Below are 16,356 nucleotides of genomic sequence, written 5' to 3'. Positions count from 1 at the left end.
CTTGATATGTTTATATTCAAATTTGGATTGTTATAAGATTTGATGATGTTGAAATCTCTTACCACTATCGTTGGAATTTGGAAGAAATGGACTAGAGAGAAGATATTCTAGAATTGAGCTCATTGGCTAGTAGTATTTGGTACAAAAGTGTTGAAATTGCCTATTGGACTTTTATTGATATTTAAAATAAAAAAATTTACTTAAGCTTCTATAATGATTTCAAAAGCAAAGACTTTTGAATCAATTTGTATAGAATTGAGATAGTCATCTTACTAGTAAAGCAACATCTATCTATCATGTATGTAGCATTATTCTACAAGCTTTTGCCTCCTTTGAATTATAATTGACTTATATATTATATATAATCATTTACATTGTAATAATGTTCTTGCAATGAGATGATCTTTGGTTGTAGGTGTACCTTCCAAAATAGGTTGCAAATTTTAATACCTTTGTAAATCTCTTAAATGCCTTGTTCTAGAAATTGGACATTTTAAGATGCTATAATTAAATTTTTTATTATTATTTAGGAAATATAAGTTGTGCAAATTTGTAGTATTTATATTTTTCTATTGAGCACTTATTTTTACAACTAAGATTATAGATTTCATGGATTGTAGATGATTTCTCTTCTTCTTTTTAAGTTAAAAAAAAAAAAAAAAAAAAAAAGATTCTTGCCATATTGACTGTTGTTGAGTAGAAATATCAATATATTTTTTACTAGTATTAAGAGTGGACATAGTGTTCATATATAACTAAAAAATACAATGTTTCTTAATGATGGATCAAAGTATACGTATGAGTGTCAATTTTATTTCTATAGTTTGAAAGTAGATGGTACTTTTGAGATATATGATTTGTATATATAATGGCTTATTTAATCATTGATTCACTTACATATATATTTCTATATTGCATCTTTTTACTTTTATAATGGATTTTTGATATTATATGTATTTATAATAACTTTAAAGAAAAGGCCATAGATATTTCATTCAAAATGAGGATTTTTGGCTTATATATTTGACTATTTGGTTTAGTCCTTGAGTATTAAGACTTAGTAGAAAGCTATTAAATATCATTCTATCATATTTAGTTCTACTAATACTTTGTGGTAGAAGTATATTAAAGAATCTCCAATTGTAGAGAAAAAGATTAGAAAATTATTCTGTTTAAAAGTTTGTATGTTAAACAAAGAAAAGAGAGGTAGAACTTAAAAAAATAATTTCAGAAGAGATATAATTTAATATTCCTATTTGTTAGAATTATATTTACTAGAATTATATAAAAGAATATTCTTATATAGGAGTTGTTCCTTTGTGAGAAGTTTTTTCCATACAAACTAAAATCTATCATCTTGGTTGATGTATATGTTGATCTTTATATCCATAGATTTTTAAATGCTTATTATTATTATTATATCTTTTTAGTAGTATGCATCTTATCTATCAAGGATACAAACTGGAAGAAGATATATAAATTCATGGAATCTGTGTCAACAAGAAAGTGACAAAATAGAAGAAAGTATGTATATTCAAGGAAGAACTGCAATGGCTATTGCCAAAGACTAGAAAATATAAGACTCTTGAAACTAGACTAAAAAAAAGAAAGAAATTGACAAGAGTGAAGAAGGTCTCACTCTTCCCTCTATATATATATTACTTAACTAAGAATTATGTGATGACATATTATAGGACCTCTAATATGCATCCAACTTGCAAGACATATGTCTAATTTGCAAGGCAAGTTTCCTAGATGTGTCCCATATGTCCAACTTGTACTACAAGTGATCAACATGTCAACACGTGGCATCTTTGTTGGCCAAGTTTTCAACCCACCAATCACTTATAGACATGTATAAAAGCAAAGCAACATCTATGAAGCTTTTGAGAAGGTTTCCACAAGATATTATCATATTTATCTACTTTGATTTATTTCTACCTATTCTTATTATCTAGATAATTATCAAGGTAAATATATATGTCCATGACATTATCTCTATATTATGAACTATTCTTTGTTGATATTGCATAAGTTGTTGATGTTGGGTAGTAATGATAAGTATATCTAATTTGATGTATTGCTTTAGCTTATTGTCTTATCAATTATCTTTTTTTGTAAAGGTAGTTGTTTTTGTAGTTGAGTGGTCTTTAGAGATTGAGGTGGTTTGCATATCTCTTCAAGTTCTTGTTGTTATATATGGCTCTCTTTTAAACCTTAGGATTTCAAATTGAACTAATGTAAAGAAGGTCATGAATTGTCATTGTTGGTATTTGATCTAGTTTGATTATGTATTCTTAAAATTTGACCTCCAAATATTAGATCTTTGTATTTCCAAGAGATATTGGAGCTATGAGTTCTTTGTTTATATTTGCTTTAAAAATGTCTAAATCTTCTATACATAAAGCATTGGTAGAAATAGCCAAAGATTAGGGCTTTATAGAATTGAGGTGTATCTAATACTAGATCAAAAAGAATGATCTTCTTAAGAATCTTGGCAAAATCTTTGACTTTAATTTTGGCCCTTGGTCATATAATTTTATTGATGGAAGACGAGGATTCTTCTTCACACGTAACCTTTCTAATACATGAGGTAAGGATTTATAGACAACTCTTGTGGTAGAAATATTGACGTAATTCTAAAAACTAAATTTAGACTAATTAAGCTAAGTACTTATAAAAATCTTTATTTCTTCTAAAAAAAAAAAAAGAATTCTATGATGTAAAGGATATTTCTTTATTTTTTAAAATTTAAAACTAAGTAGAAGATGTATGCATGCCTTCTAGTGACAAAAATACCATCTTAAAAAAAATTACCTATAAATAAGTATATTTGTTTCAAGTGATATAGAATCCTAAAAGACCACTTTTTTAATACTAGTTGCCATATTGCTTAGAATGTGGCAAATGGTAGTGAGTTGTATTGCTTATGTCTGAATGGCTTTATTAATGTTGAACTCCTTGGATGAAAAAGACTACTTGTAAAGTATTAGTTTTACAATTTGATTGTAATCCATTGTTCCAACCTTGGAGCTTAGGATGTTAAGATTCATAGACATTTAGCCAATAGTGCTAGTTGTTGAATCATAATGTTTGAAGAAAAGAGGTCTTGTTTTTATTGGATCTTTGGAGATAGTTTTTTAAAAACGAGCATTGATCTTTAGACAAGGGCCTAATGTCCTTGCCATCCAAATCTCAGATTTTTAGAGATATGAAGGTTATTGCTCCCAAAAAAATTGTTGTTCTTGGATTAGTGGAATACTGGTCTAAAAAACTAAGATCTCATTACTGACTACAAAACTTGATAAGACAAGGATTGTATGATGCTAGCATTCTCAAAATAATACAACTAAATCTAATAAAAAATAAGCCATTTCTATTTTTAGAATTCCATCCTACCACTACTTTACTCTACTATCTCACTTTCACCTTCAAAGTCTCCATATTATATTTAAAGCTATATGCATCTTTAGAATTTGATTTCATCAATTTTTTCTATTTCATTTTAATTTTTAAATAATCTTAATTACTTGTTTTCTAATCTATAATATTAATATATACTTTAAGTTTTCAAAATGCATTTGGATCAATTGATTGATGTAAATATGCCACAATTAAGGCTAAAGATTTTTTTTATTAAATTTTAGGAATTAAAAACAGCATTATTAATATAAGGTATAAGTGTGAGGTAATCTTAATTTATAAACAACAAATGTACATTGCATAAGAATGTTTAATTTGAGCTAAAAACCATTCAAAGAAACCATCAAATAAAAGAATATGTTGGAAACATTAGAAAAACTTTTGAATGAATTCTCAATGTTATTAGGGACTTTAAAGATAAAAATTAAATAATATAATTGAGATGATATTATGTGGATTAAAACATACATTAAAATATAAAAAAATAAAAAAAATTGTCAAATAATGAATTGTAATTTTTAAATAGGACTTATTGTGCAGAATCATACTATCAAATAATTTTTATAAAAGAGTTCAAAATACATACTGAGGTGCTTTTAATTCCCTTACTATGAATATTATATTTTAATAATTTTTGGTTATTTTATATTTTTATAATTATATAAATTGTTAAAAAAAATTAAAACTGGAAATATATTGCATCACATTTACCAAACATTACAATGATATGCAAATTTTTAAAAAAATTTCCATAAAATATATCCGTACTTGATTATAATAACAAGATTCTAAAACAATAAAATGATACATAAAAAATCAATTCTTAAAACAAAATTTCTGTTGTGATTTTGGTTTTGAACAGTAAAATAATTGTAAAGTGGTTTTCTTTCAAAGGTATGTTAATTGCCTCAAATTTTTTAATGAATAAATGTAACCAAATAAATTATTAATAATAAATTTTATGTGATTTTAAGTTTTACATTTACATGCATGTATATACAATGAGTATATGTTATGATTACTTATTTACATCTTATTATCACTCATTTTCATTAATGTAAAATACATACACAAATATGTAATGTGTAGTGTGTATGGATGTATCAACAATAAAAATACATCTAATTTTTAAGAAAATTTGTTGCAACATTTCTTTAAGTTCATTTAATAGATACAATTTCATCAGGCAAAAACTACTCACATCAGAAGCCATGTGGACTAATACTCACAAAGCGCAGCAGCTAGTGAGACACATTGCATGTATAGGTCTCACCTTCGCTACGAAACAGATAGAATTTGGATTTGGAATGGAGAGTGAAAGTGCAGCAATGGAGAAACTTGAGTGTGCATTCTTCAAGGGAGAGTTTTGAGGTGGGACTTCAGACGATCTACGAGTGTTTTCAGGTTGGTTTTGGAGGATCCTCCTTCCCCTATCGCTTTGTGTGCAAGTTGTTGCATTTTCACAAACCAGCTTCTGATACCACTGCCTGTGTTTTCGTCCATTAGCAGAGATATCGCCCTTGCTACTTCTGCACTCTCCACCAAGCCATCGTCGTTCTTGTGTACTTCTACTGCCAATTTTATATCGTCGACCAAGTACCTGCAACATACGAAGATTGATAAAAACATGGGAACTCAACTCTTGGTAGAGAATCCGCACAAACCGGAAGTGCATAGAAACTGGGTTTGATTTATCAGTGTTTTGAAGTGAAGAGTAGAACCTTGCAGTTAGTTCTTGGTCGATAGCACAAGGCCATGCAACTATCGGTTTCCCTGCCCAGAGCGCCTCTAAAGTGGAGTTCCATCCGCAATGTGACATGAATCCGCCCACAGACCTGTGTGATAAAATAAGTTGTTGCGGTGCCCATTGGGTTATCAATCGACCCCGCCCTTCGATGCGCTCCATAAAACCTTAAAATACATGATCCAAGCTACAAATTTACTTCCAAAGCGACAGCTTCATGGATATCCTTGACATCAGTTATGGTGGAGAGATACCTCGAGACGATCGGCGGAAACATGGCATGCACAAAAAAGAAGTGGTGGTGTTATATTTCACCTGTGGGGAGGCCATCGAGGAGAGAGTCTTGTACCGATGCATCCATGGGCAAAACTTGGCAAACTTCTGGGGGTCGGTAAACCCACAAGAAAGGTGTTCCAGATTGCTCCAGCCCATGTGCCAGTTCGTGAGCTTGGCTCTCATTCACAGTAACAAGAGTACCAAAGGACACGTACAGCACTGATGAGTCTTCCTGTGTATCCAGCCAACGGAATATCTCTGCACAAGATGTGTCCTCTTGGTTGTGTGATACCGAATTGTCACTGCAGATTTCACCGCCGTAGCTCCTTATCAATGGGCCGATTGGAAGGAGCTTCTCAAGCTGAGCGCACAACGACAAGAACATGTCCATATTGTGAATTCCTGCAGGTAAGACTTGCATAGCGAACTCGCATTGCAATTAAAAAAGCATGAGATAGGCCGTTGGGTTGCTATCCAATCCAGACTGACCTTTACATTTGGTTTGCCGATGAGCTCGGTGCGCATCAGGTCGAGCAATCCTGCTTCGAGATCTTCGACAGTGTTGACGAGTATCATAGCAGCCTCGCAGAAGCGTCTAGCATTTCGATGCAAGTAGTCGTTGATGCTAGACGTCGGGTCCACCATGCTTTTCCAAATGTCTGGAGGACGTTTGGGTGCCACTGCAGGTGATACAAGTGATGTTGAGCTCTGCAAACAAGATGTTTACAACACAAATCTACGTGAACATTGCCGTGGAAATTTTGTATTCGAAATGGCGTCGTGCACAACAAAAAAGCCCTATAAATCTGCCAAGGGAGGAGAAGTGGGAGCACATTACCGTGATCATGTACAACAGCGCATTCGCCGGCATGGTGTACAAGAGAAAACGCGGAATGTGGAATGCGTTGGCAACGTCCTGTGACCACCCTACCAACATATCTGAGATGATACATGCTGGAGGCGGCGTCAGATTTCTCAGAGCTTCCGCTAAGCGCTCTGCCATGGCTTCATCGTTGAGGTGTTGTATCCAATCGAGGTGTTCTTCAAGGCGCTTTCCTGGGGGAACAAACTCATTTTCCTTACGCAAGGGCCTAAAAACTATCTTCACCTCTCCGAACTTTTCTTCAAAATGGCGTTCTACACTTGGATAATTTATTCCCGTGTTGAAGCACGAGACTTTCATGCCAAGGGAGAGCAGGTGCTTGGCCATCTGCGAAGCGGGAATGAGGTGTCCAGGACATGGCACAGTGATAATCACCACATGAAGAACAAGGTCTTCGGCCTCCATTTCGACACGATCCTCGGAGCCCATGGAGGAAAAACTATGTGCAGCGCACAGATAGCTGTTTCTTTGAAGAGGAGAAGAAACTATTCTGTATCTCGAGTAATCCACAACACATGGTGGTTATGGTAACACAAGAACTCCGCCTGCACAACACAAGTCCAGATCTTCAGATATGTTAACTAAGTGGCCTTAACTGGTTGCCTTTTGCCAGAAGATCAGGCCCACGAGGAACAGAACTGACTGGAATGATTCCTCACTGGAATGATATTAAAAAAAATAAAAATAAAAAGGTTCGACAGATTTCACAGTGGTGCGTTTCTGCACAAACCCAACCAACGGACGGGGCTGATCTAGTACCAATACCTGCCACCCACATGCACGAGATCAGAACTGTTTCATGATTTGATCAGTGGGAATCGATGTCGAACTATTATCGATGAGGTCATCGTCAACATCGGAGGCCACTCATTAGAAGATTCTTCATGGTAATCTAGAACTCTGATAACTCACTTCCGCTTCCCAAAATTTAATGAGTTTGCTGGTTTCATCTAACTGGAGCTACCAATTGAACATCTTGTTGTTGTTGTTGATGTGGTTCTTTATACTAATTGTTTTCATTCTGAACATCATCATGCTTTGTCAAGTGCGAAGTTTCGTTTAGGTTTGCGTTCAGAACAGAAACACAACAACAACTCTGCATCTGGTGTGATGTGCTTATGTAGTTGGTTTCATGTCTAGCGCAGCTCAATAGGTTCGTGTTTTTGAAAATTTGTTCATTTGGTTTTATATATAGTTTTTGTACATGGTTTTTTTCTTTCTTTCTTTTTTTTTCTTTCTTTTTTTGCATGTAATTAAATGATTCATGTTTGAGATTTTCCGGAGTTTTGGTGATTGGTGATTAAAGTTCACGCTCAATACAGGTTGTTCATCAATAAGAACGTTGTTGGTATTGATTTATTTAAATGTTTGTGTGAATATTTTATAGTTAGTTGAAACTAGATGAGCATTTATAGATTGAAATCAACTGTTTACATACATGTATTATACAATATTGTCATTCTAATATATATATATATGTACACTAGCTTGGCCTGTGTACCCTCTGTACACCCAGCTGTCCTCAAAGAAAGTTCTGTTCTCGTTTGTTTTATTTAAAATCAACAAAAATCATTACATTGAGTTGGTAATTTTGAATCTGTCAAACTGATATTTTGTTCCATATACGGTGTGAGGGAAACAAATATGTTATTTTGTTCTAATTGTATGGTAGAAATGGTTGTTTGATTATTTTTTTGTTTGTTTTTGTTTTTTGTTGTAGGAACTGTTTCAATATCTAGGATGACCTTTTATGTGATACTCTATTATTTATATAGATTTGCTTTGCCGTTGCGAACAGACATTGTTCTGGAAAATATATATATATATATATATATATATATAATTCAATTCAAATGACAATAGAGTAATTAGTTGAGTAACAAAAAGTCATTTTAAGTGAGATATAGGTTAAAAAAAACTAAAAAGCATTTTAAACATGAATGAATGAGAAGATAAAGAATGAATTAAATTAAATTAAATTAAAATTACAGTAGATTTAAGAATGCTCCAGCTCTTATGGGTTTTTAAATAAATCAAAAATAATAAAATAAAGAGGGTAGAAAATGATGTGACTAATAGTTAACACCTCACTACCAATCATTTTTGGATACATAGGAGCCGATTTAAGTACGTTGAGCTGCTCTAAAAACATCTTGTGCTGTTGAACAACTTACTCCAACCATTATTGAGGATCAAACCCTCAAAAGCAGATGCAGTCAACTCTTGTCAAAGATAGTTCTCAGTTCGAATACATCAAAAATAAAATAAATAAAATATCGAAGAACTGGAAGACAAAGGTTGAAATCTTTGAACAAAAGTCAGAGTCCACGATTACAAAACAAAGCAACAATTGCATTGGTGAGAGCATGAATAATTATCTCCCTCTAGGTAAAGCAGATGAGCAAAATCTGCCTTAGAAATACCGCCGAACAAGCTATTGAATGTGTTTCTGAAATGGGAATTTCCGATCACATTTTCCAGGTTAGTTGCTCTACAAAATCGCCACCATGTCAGTGGATTCGTGTGACCTCAGCCAACTGATTCTGCGGCAATTCTGATATTGGTTTGAATGTGACAACATCAAACTTGCACGAGAATCTCCCTCCTGGTTCGTGATCCAACTTAACTGCCGCCAATGGAAACAAGCAACAGCGCTAGTATGATTCATCCGCTTCAAAACCACATACAAAACCATGAAAATGCGACACGGTTTAACCAAAAAACCTTGAGAGCCCATGTTGTAGACAAGGTCGCACAGCTTCAGCCCCGCATATTCTTTTGGGGTTTGCAGGATGATCTCGTGAGCGTGACTTCCGAGCTAAAGTATCAAGCGAATTCGTCCTCTCGATCTAATGGCATATCCATTGAAACTTCGCTTTTTAAGGTTAATCTGAACGTAGGATTTGTTGTACAATTTGCATTTGATCACAACGCTGATGAGTAGTATAAAGCCGCCAGATTTGACAAGCGTGGGATTAAATATCAGCTAGTGAATAGTGATAATAAGAATAATAAAAATAATAGTAATAATGAGACCAGTGAGCTGGAAGCAATGGAGCTCTAGGGACCCAGGATACCGCACTTGCAAGCGAAACTTCCAACATCCCTTGTCTGTCGTCATTCAACACCCAATCTCAGGCAAACGGGTGCAACTCTGAAAACAACTTCAAATCCGGGAACAAGGTCAAGGCTCCCAGACTCTTCACGTTCGCATCACACACAATGTTACGGATTCAGAAGAGCACAAGGTGAGGGGGAGCCCCGGCTCGGTTTGCGGTTCCAGAGGTGACCTATGTAATGCAGCAGGAAGGAGGGGATGGGGGGGGGGGGGGGGGGGGGGGGGACCCGAGAACAACAACAACCGGGGTTTGACATCCAGCCTGCTGCTGCCCTCATCTCAACGGAGACCACACCAAACTGGCTCCCACCCAAATGCACTCACAGCGAGCGCAACCCTCTCCTCACAGAATGCGTGACGCAGAGACAGACGACGAGTCAAAACAAGCAGCACTCTGGGGGTCAACAATCTAAAGAAGGCGGCACTGGGGAAAGGTTCAAACGGGACCAACTCCCTCGTTGGAAAAAAGACGACGGGGGAGGACCAGTGTCGACGACGACCCCATCATCATCTGGATCATCTGCTCTGACTCGGCGCTCACGCTATGCCGTGCCGTGCCATCGCAACGCCGCCCATCCCCGCTCCAGAAAGGAAGAAAGGCTCGCGACATAGGAGGAGGAGTCGCTCGCTCTCGCTCTCGCTCTGCAACGAAGTCTTGGATCCATCCCCACAAGACACACCTCAAGACCCCCTCCCTCTCCCCCTCATCCGAAGACCGCTTTCTTGCCGAAGTTGGGGGAGACTTCGATGATGCAGAAGACTTCTTTCTCCACGACGTTTTCTCCACGATGAATCATATTACATTACATTACTTTAATAGAAAAGTGTAGCATGTATATATATATATATATATACACATATACATGCTACACTTTTTATTTACAATATATATATATATACAATAATTTTTAATTTGAAAATAATGACTTGTTTAAATAATTCAATTTTTACGTCATGCTCTGTAAGAAGACATTTCATACTGAACCCAATTTAATAAAAATCCTGTCCATTGGTAAATGTTTTACAATAAAGAATATTCTACTTTAACAAAAACCAAAATCCGAAAATTACTAATTTTTAGCTATCTTAAGAGAACCTGTAAAAGAAATTACTCAACTTCTAAAATAGGCTGTATTGATTAATTTTTGGCATAACAATAAATACCACATGATTAACACTTTTACTATATTTTTTTTCAATTCAAAATCCTGTGAGTAAGGTTTTTAGCATACTGATTTTTTGTTTCTACTATTAAAAAAACATATACTTATACATATATAAAGTAAATTTTATTTTAATATATATTTTTATAAAATTTTACAATACAACATGAATTTCAGTTTACAATTTTTATTGTAAATACATATATTTAAAAAATTAGTTTAAGTAATAATGGATCAAAAAATAATTTCAGCTTGTATATTCACACACATCACTATTTAAATAAATCTGTTAACATGAAATATTTTATTACAGTTTCATGTTATTTATCCACAAAAGTTACTTATGTCTTCAATTCAGTTTTTGAAGATGCAAAATTCAATCAGTTTAAATACAACAAAATAGAATATGGCAGCCAGGAAACCTTGTACATATAAATGTTTACCTACATTCTTTTAATTTATGTTGTTAGTAGTTACTAAACTAAGTTTATCTTTCAAGGTGCTAAACCCTAAATAACTAAATATATAATCCAGATAAAATATTTTTGGATTGAAACTTCAACTAGTGTGAAGAAATAACAACAGATCACTAAGATGACGTGTTTGGGCCCTCATTTATCTCTCTGGATTGTGGGTCTGATGTAAAATCCATTTTTCATCCTCAATCCAAACATCCATCCATCCATCCATCAACAAGTGAGTAGGGAGTTGTTCGTTAGTTAGAAGGCAGAAAGGGAGTAAGCACTGAGTGGTAAGAGGAAAGACACAGATGGAAAGGCAAAAGCGAGAAAAAGCAGAATATGACAAACAAAGCGAAGCTGAGTAGAGAAACCACACACACACACAGGGAGAGAGAGAGAGTGAGAGAGTGCGCGCGCTAAGGCAAGTGAGAGGAGAGGCTCCAACACGGAAAAGGGGCGCGGGCACAGGCGGACTCACTCCAACATGAGGAGGAGCTCCGATGGATGGAGGGAGGGCCTGTCACTGGGATGAGAAGGGGACAGCACCAAAAAAAGCGGGGGCGGGGGGGGGGGAGGGCACAGCACCAGCCAGCCACTCGTTCCCAGAGCCCCCTAAGCCCATTAAAAGAAAAAGAGAAAAGCCACTAAAAAGGGTGCCCTATCCTCACCCTACACCCCCCCCTCCCACACCCCCTCCCGTGCCCTACTTTCCTCCGCCCAGCCCGACCCCCACCCCACCTTCCCTGCACATGCCACGCCGCGACGGCCCGACCCCCCTGGCGCAGGCATCCATCCATTATTACATTTATTATTACATTCATCCACACCAACTCCTAATTCCTGGTGGTGGTGCCACCTCGCTCGCATCAACAGCACCACCCTCGGTGACCCTGGCCTGCTATGAAGGCCCCTTTTAACCCTGTCTTCTCCAGTGCTTACTTCCCCTCACCTTCCTTCGTCACCTGCAAGGGACCAGCTCCACGGTTCCCTTCCTCGCCATTCCTTTCTCTTCTTCTTCTTTGCTTCGCATCTTGAGTGAGTGAGTGAGTGGGTGGGTGAGTTTCGGAGGACAGGGAGGGACATCATGGCTGCGGCGAGGTGTAATGTGGCTGCGGTGGCAGGCGCTGTGGCGCCCGCTGCTGTGCGCGGAGCTTCCCAGGTTGAGCGCCTGGTAGCATCTGTGCAAGGGTTGGGGATAAGTAAGTTTACCGGATTGAGGATCTCTGCTAAGGGCGTCAGCAGCGACGCTGCCATGCCTGCTCGGAATGCGCGCAGGGGGAAGCAGGTGTCCGTGCGCGCGACCGCCGCTGTGGAGATTGCCCAGAAGACTGATGACGCCTTGGTGGAGAAGTCGGTGAACACCATCCGATTTTTGGCTATCGATGCTGTGGAGAAGGCGAATTCGGGTCACCCTGGTCTGCCAATGGGATGTGCCCCCATGGGACACATTTTGTACGATGAGGTGATGAAGTATAACCCGAAGAACCCGTACTGGTTCAACAGGGACCGATTCGTATTGTCTGCTGGCCACGGTAAGCAATTCCGGTCTGACTCGCTGTTTCCGCGATCTGAGCTCTGACATGTTAAGCGTTGTTTAATTTGAACTTTGGCCAACCGCATGTGAAACCTGAAAGGATCCAATTGGAACTCACCTTTCTTGAATTTATCTTTGACTGTTAATCCGTGTTGGCCCTGCAGGATGCATGCTCCAGTATGCTCTCCTCCACCTCGCCGGGTACGACAGCGTTAAGGTATGATGCCCGAATTGTAACAATTGATTAGTCTACTGTAACTGGCGTAAGGGTGTTTTAGATTTTAGTACGCATGTGCAGTCACTCCATGAGTGTCACCTTTTGGACAAGATATTGCACACACCTGGGAACCTATCAGCTCGTCGGTGCCGAATTCTTGGCTGTTTATAGTTTACTGAGAGACGGTTAATTAGTATTATTTAGGCTACAGTCATCTTAACTTAGGATCGGAGCTCTGCCCCAGAAGGTGAGAAGGCGGAAATTCTGATGGAACTAGACTTAGAAATATTGTATTTAAACGGCTATATGTAATTGGCTTCCTGTCGCTACGAATCGATTAGATTTATTCTTGACAGTGGGTAACTGTGTTGGTTGGTGCCGTGTATTGTGTGCCCAGCAAGAGGACTTGAAGCAGTTTAGGCAGTGGGGAAGCAGAACCCCTGGGCACCCCGAGAATTTTGAGACCCCCGGTATTGAGGTGACCACCGGTCCTCTCGGCCAGGGTATCGCTAACGCCGTTGGTTTGGCCTTGGCCGAAGCCCATTTGGCTGCCCGTTTCAACAAGCCTGACGCCAAGATCGTGGACCACTACACGTAAGAGACACATTGCATTGCTGGCTGCGCTAGCACTAGTGTGAAAGGCTGGATAATTTGGAGTATTCCCTGGATTGTTGTGGCGTAACTTACTCTAATTCCGCTCAGATAATGTTAGAGGCTGACTTGTGTTACAGCGCTGAAGAGGGTTGCTGAATTGTACGATGATCAATGTGGATTGTTTTCTCAATGCAGTTACTGTATTGTGGGAGATGGTTGCAACATGGAGGGCATCTCCAACGAGGCGGCTTCGCTGGCGGGTCACTGGGGGCTTGGCAAGTTGATCTGTTTGTACGACGACAACCATATCTCGATCGACGGAGACACCGAGATCGCTTTCACGGAGAACGTGGACGCTCGCTTTGAGGCCCTGGGATGGCACACGATCTGGGTGAAAAACGGCAACACCGGCTACGACGAGATCCGTGCCGCAATTGAAGAGGCCAAGTCCGTGACAGACAAGCCAACGATGATTAAGGTGACGACCACCATCGGTTTCGGGTCGCCGAATAAGGCGAACTCGTATGCTGTGCACGGTGCAGCGTTGGGAGGCAAGGAGGTGGAGGCGACTCGGCAGAACCTGGGATGGCCATATGAGCCCTTCCACGTGCCCGACGAGGTCAAGAGGTGAGTACAATTGCGGGTGTTTTTCCCGAGCACGTGGTTGTAATGTGGCTCTGTGGACGATGACTGTAGGGGGTGGGCTGTTCTAGTGTGTGATATGAAGTCGTGGATTATAGTTCTATTGCAGTTAGTTTCTCGTGCAGATTTGGCAATGTGTCAAAGATGTAGCATTAGTGTCAATGCACGCAGGGTGTCTCACATGTCTTTGCATGTTTTTCTCTGTGGCAGCCACTGGAGCAAGCACACTGACCTGGGAACCAAGTACCAGAGCGAGTGGGAAGCTGCTGTGGAGGAGTACGCACAGAAGTACCCTGAGGAGGGTGCCGAGTTCAAGCAGTTGATCAGCGGTGAATTGCCCGATGGCTGGGACAAGGCTCTTCCTGTAAGTAAATCAGACTTCTTGGTGGTGCGAGATTTCAACAGTTGTGGTCTGTTAAAGTCTGTCATTTGCGATAATGGGTAGGTTTGCGATTACGTGTCTGTGTAATGTGAGTGGAAGTGGAATTGTAATTGGTGTCGGAATAGGCTGTCGATGGTATTTTATCGAGGGAGTGATGGAATTTGTGGGTATGATGCAGTCGTTCACTCCCGAGGACGCTGGTGACGCCACCCGCAACTTGTCCCAGAGGTGTTTGAACGCCTTGGCTAGGACTCTTCCAGGACTTATCGGTGGCAGTGCCGATTTGGCGTCGTCGAACATGACTCTGATGAAGATGTTCGGAGATTTCCAGAAAAGCACCCCTGCTGAGCGCAACGTGAGGTTTGGAGTGAGGGAGCACGCTATGGGAGCTATTTGTAACGGAATGCTGCAGCACTTGAGTGGTCTGATCCCGTACTGCGCCACATTCTTCATTTTCACTGACTACTTGAGGGCGGCGATGAGGATTTCCGCCTTGGCCGAGGCTGGTGTGATCTACGTGATGACCCACGACTCGATTGGTTTGGGAGAGGATGGTCCCACCCATCAGCCCATTGAGCATTTGGCCAGCTTTAGGGCCATGCCCAACATGTTGATGCTGAGGCCTGCGGACGGAAACGAGACCTCGGGAGCTTACAAGGTGGCAGTGCTGAACAGGAAGAGACCATCGACCTTGGCTTTGTCGCGACAGAAACTGCCCAACTTGCCCGGAACCTCCATCGACAATGTCCAGCTCGGCGCATACGCGATCTCGGATGATTCCAAGGACAACAAACCCGACCTGATCCTGATGGCTTCGGGTTCGGAGCTGGAGATCGCCGCGAAGGCCGCGGACGTGATCAGGGGCGAGGGCAAGACCGTGAGGGTGATCTCGTTCGTTTGCTGGGAGTTGTTCGAGGAGCAGAGCGCGGAATACAAGGAATCTTTGTTGCCCTCTGATGTGACGGCCCGTGTGTCGGTGGAGGCCGGCGCCACGTTCGGTTGGGAGAGGTTCGTCGGCCTGGAGGGCAGGGCGATCGGAGTGGACCACTTTGGTGCCAGTGCCCCAGCCAACATTCTGTACAAGGAGTTCGGAATTACCGTCGACAACGTGGTGGCGAAGGCGAAGGAAGTGATGGCCTAAATGATGAACGAGAGCAGTGGTCCTCGCCCGTTGATAGAGTCGCTAAGTGTCGAGAGTTTCAGTGTAGTCTAACCTAGCAGTCGACGTTTGTATGCAGAGGGGGATTCCTATTTTTCTGGAGCAACCAAGCGTGTTACATTGCAACAACCGACAGCTTTTGTTGCGTTATGCGGTTTGAGCTTGCAACATGTAGGCGACTTCCTTCTCTCTGACTAGTCTTGACAGAGGAACAGATGAGTTCACTTGGTAGCTATCGCCACAGTGGCTATGGAGTGACAACATAAACATGATTTTTCGTAGTGGACACGGCCTCCTCACCCACTTGGAAGCAGACCCATCCTGGGTTCCGACGAGTGGGCTTCTATTAGCATACATCTTTGCATAGTTTAGATTCCTAAAGCATGTCCATTTAGCAGTAAAAATGTGACATAAATAATTTTCACCAGGTGCCCGTCTGCTGTCGATTGAATTGTAATGCTGTCCTCGTGATTTTCTATCCATGAATCCAGTTTGGTTGGAATATACTGCATTCCAGTTCACCTTGTCTGCAGTGTCAAATTGTACCTCATACATTTCTGATTACTGTCGTGCTCGTCTGTACCTCAAACACGGGAAGCGGTCAATTTGCAGATCGGCAAACATCCAGAAGTGCCTAGATTGCGAGAATATTGTTTAACTGGAGTGTCCATTGGCTTTGACAGACCGCCTACATCACTGCTTCAAAGCCGTGTCTGTGCAGATTAAGCACAATTTTCTGGTTATCTCTAATCTGTCCATT

General features: G+C 39.8%; 2 protein-coding genes across 2 annotated transcripts; one reads left to right on the top strand and one right to left on the bottom strand.

Annotated features, from left to right (window-relative positions):
* Positions 1 to 4,548: 4,548 nt before the first annotated feature.
* Positions 4,549 to 6,885, bottom strand: LOC112287432 (UDP-glycosyltransferase 72B1). The gene is made up of 5 exons (XM_024530391.3): positions 6,282 to 6,885; positions 5,933 to 6,151; positions 5,483 to 5,804; positions 5,145 to 5,334; positions 4,549 to 5,023 (listed from the first exon to the last, which is right to left on the bottom strand). Exons 1-5 carry the CDS (start codon positions 6,753 to 6,755, stop codon positions 4,777 to 4,779), a joined length of 1,452 nt encoding a protein of 483 aa, XP_024386159.1. The 5' UTR covers positions 6,756 to 6,885; the 3' UTR covers positions 4,549 to 4,776.
* Positions 6,886 to 12,010: 5,125 nt separating this feature from the next.
* On the top strand, positions 12,011 to 16,023 carry LOC112287496 (transketolase, chloroplastic). Its single transcript, XM_024530533.3, has 6 exons — positions 12,011 to 12,600; positions 12,767 to 12,819; positions 13,217 to 13,413; positions 13,609 to 14,040; positions 14,266 to 14,419; positions 14,616 to 16,023. The coding sequence occupies exons 1-6, from the start codon at positions 12,153 to 12,155 to the stop codon at positions 15,576 to 15,578; spliced, it is 2,247 nt and encodes a 748-aa protein (XP_024386301.1). The 5' UTR covers positions 12,011 to 12,152; the 3' UTR covers positions 15,579 to 16,023.
* Positions 16,024 to 16,356: the final 333 nt, after the last annotated feature.

The sequence above is a fragment of the Physcomitrium patens genome, chromosome 10, assembly GCF_059467195.1.
Source record: "Physcomitrium patens ecotype Gransden chromosome 10, ASM5946719v1, whole genome shotgun sequence".
Taxonomy (NCBI): domain Eukaryota; kingdom Viridiplantae; phylum Streptophyta; class Bryopsida; order Funariales; family Funariaceae; genus Physcomitrium; species Physcomitrium patens.
This window is presented reverse-complemented; position numbering and strand designations above follow the sequence as displayed.